At 44.3% G+C, this 11364-nt stretch overlaps 1 protein-coding gene across 1 annotated transcript; it reads left to right on the top strand.

Annotated features, from left to right (window-relative positions):
- The first annotated feature begins 85 nt into the window (after positions 1-85).
- pigo (phosphatidylinositol glycan anchor biosynthesis, class O) lies at positions 86-10880 on the top strand. Its single transcript, XM_034126048.1, has 11 exons — positions 86-465; positions 608-1104; positions 1719-1862; positions 1955-2078; positions 2159-2318; positions 3689-3871; positions 4325-5918; positions 6132-6335; positions 6648-6832; positions 7630-7700; positions 8632-10880. The coding sequence occupies exons 2-11, from the start codon at positions 609-611 to the stop codon at positions 8759-8761; spliced, it is 3291 nt and encodes a 1096-aa protein (XP_033981939.1). The 5' UTR covers positions 86-465; position 608; the 3' UTR covers positions 8762-10880.
- Positions 10881-11364: the final 484 nt, after the last annotated feature.

Raw genomic sequence — 11364 nt, forward strand, 5'->3', positions numbered from 1 at the left:
TTTAAGGGTAAAGCCCATCATAACGACGTCAACAAGAACTTTCTCTCCAACCGTGTTAAAGAGGCAACTCAAAAAGTTAGTAATAGAAGCAGGCTAACTAATAAAAAATGTATATAAAACAAAGAAAGCTAAATGTTAACGTATTACTACATCCCTGCAAGTGAACAGTGGAGCGAAATGTCTGTCTGAAAGTCCGGGTGTGGGGAAAAAAAACACACAACATTTCTGCGCTACACAGAAAACCGTCCTCCTCATATTTCCGCCGGGTTGCGCGCACGCTGAAGTTCCTAGCTGCTGTCACCAGCCTCTAATCTCACCGTACCGGAGTCCCAATGAAGGTGAAGGGGGTGTTGCGCCGTTCTCTATTTACCTGAGACACCTGTACCCTTGTGTTGTTACTAAACACACACACACACTCACATCCGCCCTCTGGCAGAGAGAGGAAGAAAACCCGACTGCTGCAAGGTCAGTGACAAGAGCTAACACAAGCTAGCCGCAGCTAACAACTTACTAACGGTCTCTTTCAATGTTACTAGCATTAGCATCTTGTTAGCCCCATAGACAGGTTTATTTGACTGTATTTCTGTTTGAACCTGTATGTGTGCAGAATGAAGAAGCTTCCAGTGCTCTCCCTGCTCCTCTGGGTGTGTGCGGTGTACTTTGTGGGCATTTACCTGTTCGTCGGCGGGTTCCTGCTGGTGAGGCTGGAGGTGAACCGGACCAGTACCTGCGGGGACGTGCTGCAGCCCGGGGACGAGCTGCAGCCCGGGGAGGAACCAGCCGACTTCTGCCGGGTCCAGCCTCGGTTCCGCCGGGCAGTCCTCCTCATCATCGACGCCCTCAAGATCGACTTCGCCTGGTTTGACCCCAACAACACGTCTCCGAGACCTTATGAGAACAAGCTGCCCGTGCTGGAGGAGACAGTCACATCCAGGCCTTCCCACAGCCGCCTGTATCCTTTCCGAGCTGACCCACCTACGACCACCATGCAGAGGATCAAGGGCTTCACCACTGGCTCCTTGCCTACCTTTGTGGATGTAGGCAACAACTTTGCATCCAGTGCCATCCTGGAGGACAACCTCATCCACCAGTTTGGGCAAGTGGGTGAGTAGATACACAGATGTCTTTATCATGTGTCCTCTGCAAGACACTCATTTAGGATGTTCTGCAGAATTGAAGAAGATAATCTATCTTGACAGTTCTTTACAGCCTGTTAAGGGGAGGTTAACGCCACCAAAGGGCTGCTCTGCTGACTATGCTCCAATGGAAGCTTGTGGTAAGGCAGGACAAGCACAGGTGTGGATAATATCGTTAATGATGGCCCAATAGATTTTCAATGTCATGAATGAGTGGCACGACAACTACATGCATCATCTAAATGGAATGGAGCCATCTTTAATGTTTTAATTCCACCTGTGATTTTTCCTGCTTGCTTTGACAAGTAAAATTTATATTAAAGTGTGAATGTATACTGTTTTTGAGTTATATGCCTATACAGACATTTCTGTTTTGTGCCTATTCATACTTTATGACATTGGTTTCAGTCATTGGGTCGTTAGATTATTCCTGAGAGTCGCCATATGATTGTGGAGTAAAAAAAAAACATGGTCAATTGCTTTTAAATTGCATCGAACCACTGCTTTATCACACCTCAAAATCTTCCAAGTCCATTTTTAAATCACTGATGGCATGTGCTCTGATTTGAACTCCCTTCACAGGCAAGCGCGTGGTGTTCATGGGCGACGACACTTGGGAGAATCTGTTTCCCAAGAAGTTCCACCGCTCGCTGCCCTTCCCTTCTTTCAACGTGAAGGATCTGCACACGGTGGACAACGGCATCCTCCAGCACCTCTACTCCACTAGTATGTATTCACCTTGGCACTTCCTGTTACCTTCTCGTATCGCTCTCGCGCTTCACACCTCTCCATCTCTCACTTGCTGTTGGTTTTCTCAGTGGTGGGCGAGGATTGGGATGTCCTGGTCGCTCACTTCCTCGGAGTGGACCACTGCGGTCACAGGTTCGGCCCCGACCACCCGGCCATGGCGGACAAGCTGACGCAGATGGACGGAGTCATCAGGTCAGGAATGCCACATCCGAGACATCTTTGATGAGTCTCTCCCTGAAATCCCTCTGACCATATTCCCGTTTTTCCTCCAGGTCTGTGATCGACCGCCTGCAGAACGACACCCTCCTGGTGGTGATGGGAGATCACGGGATGACGGACACGGGGGATCACGGCGGGGAAAGTCAGAAGGAGACGGACGCTGCCATCTTCCTCTACAGTCCCTCCCCTCTGTTCCCCGGACCGCCAACCCAGGTCCGTAGAGCACCGCCGGTTTTAGAGAGGCCCTATTATGCTTTTCCCTTTCCTGTAGTGTGCTATAGGTTTGTGTGCATGTAAATGGTCTGCCAAGGCTAACATCCAGTATGAGGAAAAAGAAGACCTTTTTGAACATTAAAGCATGTAAACATGTCAGAGTAGAGACACAACATACAAATATGAACCTGGAAATTAGCATAATATGGCCCCTTTTTTTATTTTATGATCAAGAGCTCAATAAGATGAATTTCTAGCCAATGAATGAATCTTAAGAAAGATTATTTCAGTTTATTGTGGAGGATAAATGGACGAAGAGAAGATAATAACCAATACATAATATTATTTCTGTGTTTTATCTGTTGTAACTTTGTTCATGCTGCCCTTCTTGGCCAGGTCGCTCTTGGAAAAGAGATTTTAATCTCAATGAGACTTTTACCTGGTTAAATATAATAAACATTTGAAAACGTTTCAGAAGAACAAAAAATGCTGTCTATCTGACAACGTTAGCTTCTTCCTACATCTTTATGTATGATCTCATAATAGAATATGAATTCCTATTAGACACGGAGACTCTGTTATTTAGCAATTTTCCTCATGATTCAACTTATCTAGCAATCTCCCTAATAAATACCACCGCAGTGGCAAATGACTTCTTCATTTAATGGAGTCATTATTCATAATCTGCTTGCCGGTAATTTACTACGCCAACCTTTGGGAGATTTGTGGAGTCAGGTGCTCAAACATCTATTTGTAGATGAATCAAATTGATCTAAGCTTTCAATTAGTTAAGTAATTATAGGCAGTTTGCATTCGGCAAACGTTGAAGATGAACTTTCCCTGCAGATTTATCTTCTTGAAACTAAATTTAAAAAATGCCTAAATAGGTACAGTGATTTAAAGAGGACATCATATGCTCATTTTCATTTGTATTTTGTGCTTCAATGTTTAAAAAGGTCTCTACTTTTCTCATACTGCCTGTGCTGCAGCACCTCTTTCCCCCCCCCCCCTCTCTGAAACCAGAGCCCAGTCTGCTCTGATTGGTTAGCTGCCAGGCTCTGTTGGGATTCGTCAACTGCTCACAGATGTCTCGCCCCTTAGCTATCATGTACACAATTGAGCTGATGAAATGTAAAGTATGAGCACAGGTGTAAAAACATGTCATATTGTCAGTGAAGCTTCATTAGACAGAACCTATTTAAAGTTTGAACAACATTACATTGTTAGCAAAGTGCTGCAAAAGTAATGACTTATTTCAGAAGGTAGATGTAACTGAATACAGGACCTCAGCCATTACTAATGACTTTTCTCCCAGTTGTTGAAGCTGAATCACCCTAACACCCTGGGCTGTTATTCTCTCACCTTTGCAGAGTGAACCGGACGTGGTGCCGCAGACGGACCTGGTGCCCACCCTGGCTCTGCTGCTGGGGGTCCCCATCCCGTACAGCAGCGTGGGCCAAGTCCTGCTGCCCGTGTTCTCCCCCCACGGGCAGACAGGAGGTGCAGTAGGAAGTCTCAGCCAGCTGGAGGCGCTGTGGATCAATGCTAAACAGGTAGGACCATCAGAGGACACAATTGAAATATCTTCACCAGGGATGGAAGAAGCATTGCATCAAGGTGCATCGTATTCTATACTCATATATTTCTCTCATGAGCTGTTTTTTAAGATGCATTTCCCAGCTGATTTTGAATTGGTTGGTTTAGTTTAAGAAGGAGAACTTTCTTACCTGTAAAGTGACACTTTTTCCTTCAGATTATCATAAATATTCAAAACCAGTGCATTTGGAAACAAGTGGTTTTCATTGGATAGGAAGGGGATGAAAAATTAAGTTTCATTTAAAGTAAATACTCAAATAAAGTAAATTTAAATTCTGAATTTAAATACAGTATTTAAAAAATGAATAATTAAATAAGTTCTTTTCCAAACATATTATAGAACATGTTAAGTAATCATGTTTTTTGTCTGTTTCTCGAATTCACCTCACCTTACCTTGTTGTTCCTGAAGGTCAACCGTTTCCTGGAGACGTACTCCGGCATGGCCAAAGACATCCCGGCGGAGAGCCTCTCTCAGCTGAAGTCAGAATTCTCCCGCCTCTCCTCTGAGTACCTCGCCACGGTCAGAGAGGGCCGCCCCCCCTCCCCCCGGCTGGCCGCCTCGCTGCAGGCCTACCTCACCTCGGTCAGAGCCACCTGCCGCGCCACCTGGGCCCGCTTCAACCCGCTGAAGATGGCGGCGGGCCTGGCCATCCTGGCGTTCGCCTGCCTGACGTGTTTCATCGTGTCCGAGCTGTCCCTCGTCTTGATCCGGGAGAGCGGTCCTAGTTTAAAGCCGCCGGTTCGCGTGGCTTTTATTGCGGGCGTTTGCGTGGCGATCGGTCAGATTGGCACGCAGGGCTACGTGGAGGCGTCGTGGTGCCTGGCTGCTGCCGCCCTCAGCTCAGAGCTCGTCTTCCTCTGGAGAGCCCGCCGATCCAGAGCTGTCCCCGAGGAAAAAAACTGCTCTAAACCCCCGAAGAGTCCCAGCTGGCTGACCCCGCGTCGCCTCCTCCTCCCGTCTCTTCTGGTCCCGCTCCTCCGCTGCGCCTCGCTGCTCTCCGACAGCTATGTGATCGCAGAAGGTCGGGCCGTCACCTTCCTGGTGTTCTCTCTGGCTCTCTACATTCCCATCCATCTCAACTGGGACGGCCTGCTCCTCCCCCCCATCCACGACCCTCTGAAGGCAGCTGGCTTCCTGCCTTCCCCGGCCCTGTCCCCGTCGACCGTTAGGAAGGAGAGCGGCACCCTCCTCGCCTGCCTCGGTGTCCTGGTTGGCAGCCTCTACCTCTCCCTGTCCTTCCACGCGTGTCGGGAGGAACAGGGCTCCTGCCAGCCGTCCCCCTTCCTCTCCCCCCTCTCCCGGCTGCAGGACAACCAGCTGAAGAACCTCCACTACGTCCTCTCCGTCGTCTCTCTGGGCTTGTGGACGTACCTGCTGAAACGCTGCCTCCGCCACTACGGTAACCTCAACGCCTCGAGCGGGGCGGTGTTCACGGCGCACTGGATCCTCCCTCTGACCTCCGTGTGCCTGGCGCTGCACTGGGCCGTCAGCGCCACCCCCGAGGACAGCTTCAGGAACCTGTCGGAGCTGATCGGCCTGGGCCAGCTGGTGCTCCCCAGGGCCGCCTTCTGCCTCCTGGGACTCGGGATGTTCCTGATCTGGCTGGATCCCCTCACCGTGTTCATAAAGCCCAAGGATAAAACCCCAGCCCGGGGTCAGTCTCAGACCCCGTCCCGCTACCGAGCGAGCACCGGCATCAGCACCCAGGCCGAGCTGCACCACCTCATCCCGCAGATCTACCAGCGCATGCGTCGCTCGCTGGACGACGACGAGCAGTTCATGGGCGATGTGGACAACAGCCCCGCGGTGAAGGCCTACGGGCTGGGGACAGTCTACTCGGCCCCCTTGATGCTGTTCTGCGGCATGCTGGGAATTGGACTGCTGCTGCTGCACCCGGAGGGCATGGCTCTGTCCTTCCTCCTGCTGCTGCTGGAAATGGGAGCTCTGTTGCACATTCACGCGTCCTCCACCACCCTCCGAAGCCTGCAGGGAACCTTCTCTGGTGAGATTCACACAATCACACGTCTATTCTTCTAGGCTTTATTTGTCTCGTATAAGAGAGCCCTGTGAGGCAAGAGAAGAACAAAATCTGTTCTCAATTCTCAAGTTTTATTTCAATTGTTGGTTTTTTTTCTCCTGTGTTGAAAGAACACATTATATACTTTTGTATTTGTCAACTTAATTCCACTGAACACCTCCTCTCTGTTCCCCACAGCTGACTTTAACGTCCCCTGGACCCCGGTGGTGCTCTGGTCTCTGGCCGCCACGCAGTTCTTCCACGCCACAGGTCACCTCCCCACCTTCCCCTCCATCCAGTGGGGCGCAGCCTTCGTGGGGTTCCCTGACGGACACACAGGCACCCTGCTGCCCGCCTCTCTGGTCACCCTCAACACCTTCGCCTCTCACATCTTGTTCTCAGGTAGTTATTAACAGTAAAACAGAAAGAATGTGGGTCGACAAAAGGACATTTTGTAACATTATGAAGCCAAATTGTGATGTGAAATAAATATGTTTTACTAGTTGGAGATGTGAAGGATTTATATCCTGTACCAGAAATGTATTTTAATGAATTTAAATACAATTAAGTGATCTTATTATAATGATAAAACACACTGGAAATTAGATATCTTGGAATGATTTTTTTAAAGAAATTAAATTAAACAAAGTAGCTAATGTATAGAACTGTAAAGTTAAGATGAACCTGAACCTGATTACACGTCTCTGTGTGCAGTGGCCTGTCCGCTGCTGCTCTTCTGGCCCCTGGTGTGTGAGGTGCGTGGGAGTCGGGGGGGCAGAGCCTGCGGGGACGAGGGAGAGGACGCTGTGATGGAGATGAGACTGAGAGAACACCCCCAGCAGTTCACCTCCGCCCTGCTGCAACTCGCAACACGCTACCTCTTTATTCTCGGAGCACAGGTACGTCTACAGACCGTGAAGCGCTTTTGTTCGGTCAGTATACCAAATATATTCGTCACCATGAGCAGCCGAACCCTTTTAAACTGCAATTTAGCTGCTCTTTTATCCAACGCAACTTACAATAGGTGTATTAAACCATGAAGATACAAAAAAGGCAAGAATCCTGTAAGAACATTAGCTTACAAGCCAAACCCATTATAAGTGCTACTGCATTTGCTTCTTTTTAACCTTATCTTACCTCTATATTTTGTATTGTACGTGTTATATTGACGTAAAATGTGCGCAATTCTACTTTAACTTCTAGTGTTTGTATACCGATTTTTTATCTTTATTTGACATTTTACTTAAAGAAATGTATACAAAAATAAGAATTTATTTTTGTTCATCTAATTATTGGAAATGTCACTACCGTATATAAATGTCTATTTTATAGCAAAGTGCTTCTTTCATTTCTTATTTGTATTCATATTTTTATTTTAAATATCTTTTGTATTTATCGTTTTTTCCATTACCATTCCAAAGTGGAGAAAGTGACACGAAACCCAATGATTTCAGTGGGATAAATACAAGTATTCTGATTCTGATGATTGATAGATTTCCACATCACGGCAGCATCTGTCACTGTACCAATACATTTAGTCACCAATCTAAAACATTTGTGATATTCTGTAATCTATAACCTAGGATTACCTTTCTTTAGTCCGATGTTTAATCATCATTTGCCGTCTTGCATGCAGTCCTTGCTTCCTCCGTGTACCTTAATCACATCACGTCGCTGTGTCTGCGTCCCTTCACAGGTCTTCTCTTCGGTCTGTGCTGCTGCTATCCTCAGGAGACACCTAATGGTGTGGAAGGTTTTCGCACCCAAGTAAGTACCCGAATGGATTTTCCAGCTCACACAAACTCTCTTACAGGAAAGACTCTTAAATATATATTACAGTGGTTGACAGTAACACCGTGTTCGTGTCCTTATTTACATCTGCTTAGCCCGAAAGCACAATTCCTGACTTTAATTAATGCTGTTTGTCATTCATCAGAATGCATCACATTGAGACTTCAACAGAATGGAGAAACACATTTTTCCAGATCCCCTTTACTCAAAACATTTGTTTTTCTTTAGTTTATGTCCCTGACATGTCGGACCGTGACTATTCTGACACGCAAAGTTTGCCACTAGAGGGCAGGCGCATCTCTTCACTGACAGGAGGGATTTATGTTCCAGGAAAAATCAAATGTACTTCGAATTCGGAACCCAATCACTGTCTTTTACACAAATAAGAAAAGACAGAGAAAGATCAACACTGGCAAAGAAACCTGAAATCTTGAGCGCAGATCAGACATTGTGCAGTTTTTAGATTTTGAACTGTACCCTGGATCTTTTACTAAGATAATATTGTGTTTCACAACCACCAACATCCACTGCCAGTTGCAAGCTAACAAACTAACACACAGCCTGAACAGAATACACAATGCTGATAGTTTTTTACTTTATGTGTAAAACCATGTTAAGAAAAAGGTGTTTAAGGATGGGAGGACTTGTTGTTTTTTAATGAAATATCTTGATTTATAGATCTTATCCTTAAGACTTACTATAGAAAAACCTTTCTGGAATCATTTTCTTGTTCAAATATTGTCATGTTTTTACATCTTAAATGGGAAAATCATGTTACGGTTCCCTATTTAAAAAAATAAAATCATAGATCTTTATAGTATGGACTTACTATAGGAAATAAATCCTGTTTAGAATGATATACTGTGTATATATAGACTCTACTATGTCCTCTGTTCTCTCCCCGCAGGTTAATGTTTGAGGCCTCGGGGTTCCTGGTGAGCAGCGTGTCTCTGCTGATCGGGGTCGCTCTGGTGCTGCGAGTGGACGTGGCCGTGGGCGGATGGTTTAAGAGACTCATCCCTGACGCGTCCAGGTAGCAGAGAACAGAGGGAACGGACATGGCAGACAACACTGTATAGTTTTTATACGGACCTCTCACAAAAACATTGCCATCTGTGTCTGACATCAGGATCTCCACAAATACGTCATGGCCAGGCCAACGCACACTTCCTGTTCAGCCAGAGGGACTTTAGGATGTCGAATCTTGGACTGACTTGAGCATCTTTTGAGTCTCATTTAAAGATTTTGTACTATAAGACGATAAGCTTGTAGACCGCCTCACTTGGCTGATGAGGTTGGAGACTTTTAGTTGTGTGTGTGGTCAGAGGAGGAATGTCTGAATGTCTCCTGTTTTTCTAACTCATAGCATGGATACAACCTTTCAAGCCAGACGGTTTACAGCAGCAGTCTGTTAACAGATGGCTAGCAACCATACTTAAACAAATTTGGCCTTTTGAGGATTTTTTTCCTCCAATTTGAAAGGGAGTCTTGCATATGTACGGAGGCCCTGAGACGCAAGTGAGAAAAAAAAATGCTGAATCATTTTCTAAATCTGCTGGAACTAGTTGTCTGTCCTGCATTTATTAAGCTGGTAAAAGGTACATGTACAGTTTGTTAGCAAATGTTGTTACTGTCATGTCTTTGTTTTGGATAGAAATTAACTTTAATCATTTAATTAATTATACCTTGATTGTGACCCATAAATACATTGAAGAACATTTAATTATAGTACAGTTAGAAAATTACGAAAGAAAATATAATTATACATTACATTTTATATAGCTTTACAAGCATATATAATAATAATAATAATAATAATAATAATTTGTATATGATATGAAAAAACAAAACCTTTTAATCAAGACAAGACCACCTAGGAGTATGACATGAACAATTGTCATCGCCATAAGGGAAAAAATGTACGGAACTCTTATCTTTCTGTATGTTATTCCACGTTTCGCGAGTTCAATTAGAAAAACTACATTTTAAAAGCTCAGTGTACGCTGTTACAGACCTTATTCCAGCGTGTTTTTAAGTGCCCATGTATGTGCCTCGGATTTAGAGCGCATGAAGAACGTGTGAAAGAAAACATTAAAATGCTTTTAATCCTATTTCATACATGCGATGGAGTTGCACTTCAGCCTATTATGGACAAAATTAGATTTACAACACCTGACAAAACCGTTTTGTTCGACAGTTTTCACAAAAGGATCCCAGCAAAAACCTTTTATTTGTTCTGTTCTTGAGTCATAAACAAAAGAGACATAACGATTTTGATTAGAAAATGGATCACCAGAATATTCTTTTTCCCCATGCCTCATTGGCCTTCCGTACATGTGTGCGTGCAGGATTCATTGTAAGTGGGAAATGGAAGAAATAAAAGAGCATGTGAATGTGTTTTACTGCAGAGGCTTTAACCACCAAAGCCATCTGCCATCCAATGTGTGGCGCTACTTCATGATCAGAAATCAAGTGCATTACACGTCTTAAGTGTTTGCTGGAGGCTTTTTTCTGTATGTTTTTCAAGATTGTGAAATAACCAGCACGTGTGGTTACTGCCAATTTACATAGTATTACTGTGAACTTCGTTTTTTTATTTATTTTTACACGGTTTTGGGTTCTTAATCATTTTTTTAGGGGTTCTGATTCCTATCTCTAATGCCTATTTATAATTCCTTCTTTAAATCTCAAACTAAACTTTTGTCTTACTTAGGCCTGAAACTTTTATTCCCTGGAACAGGTGCCTACATTTGACCAATGCCTTTTTTTGTGTATGATGTCATTATGTTGACAGGGACATTTAATCCAGTTGGTTAATTTATAAGTCAGTATCTGAAGTAAGATCTGTGACTGTTGTGCAGCTGTAGTCAGCAGCTAAAGCTAATTAGCTAATGCATGATATGGAAGGGATGTTGACTCAGAATGAATTAGCTACAGTGAAATAGTGCTGCGTTTCTGAGGCTGCTGTATGGGAGTGACTGGTCATTTAGAGCGGCTGCCGTAGTGATCAGCCCAAAGTGAAGGTTTGGCTAGGTTGTGTGATGACGGGGCACTTTCTCTGTTCTGTTCTCAAAAGTTTAATATATGAATATCTGATTAATTATGATGATTTTTTTCATTCTGTGAGAAATGTAATAAAAGTTTTTTACAAGAAAACCTCAGACGTGATTCATTTTGTGGCCGACGAAGAATGTTTGTCCCTATAACTTTTGTAAAGAAGGAAATTCACCAAGGTCATTAGACATCTGAAATATATCTTTTAAATGAAAAACACAATTGTACATTATAGAAAAGGGATACATCTTGTTGCAGACTGAAAATGAACGCACAAACTCTGGGTCTGAAAAGTAAAGCTAATGTGAAAGTGCCTCCACTGTTTGCAAAAAGAAGTCTGATTGTTAGAAGTCTATGAGAAAATGACCGAACATCTCACTTGATTCCTTATCTCAGTAAACATTTTCCTAATGATTTTTTGCTTTCAATTGCTGGTTAAAGGTCTTTTTTAATACCTCATGATATTCAATGTGTAAATGATGGTCCCCTTCGAGTAGACTCAGAAGAAACTCTGGGTCTAAAGTTAAACCAATGCAACATTGCCTTTAGGTTGCAAAACCGAGTTCAATTGTATAGAAAAAATGAC

This window comes from Trematomus bernacchii, unplaced genomic scaffold (assembly GCF_902827165.1).
Source record: "Trematomus bernacchii unplaced genomic scaffold, fTreBer1.1, whole genome shotgun sequence".
NCBI lineage: Eukaryota > Metazoa > Chordata > Actinopteri > Perciformes > Nototheniidae > Trematomus > Trematomus bernacchii.

Bases quoted from the DNA above. Each gene is read 5' to 3' on its own strand.
- pigo (XM_034126048.1), top strand. From the start codon at position 609: ATGAAGAAGCTTCCAGTGCTCTCCCTGCTCCTCTGGGTGTGTGCGGTG. The intron at 6,833-7,629 runs GTACGTCTACAG...GTCCCTTCACAG, and splicing joins TCTTTATTCTCGGAGCACAG to GTCTTCTCTTCGGTCTGTGC. The intron at 7,701-8,631 runs GTAAGTACCCGA...CTCTCCCCGCAG, and splicing joins TGGAAGGTTTTCGCACCCAA to GTTAATGTTTGAGGCCTCGG.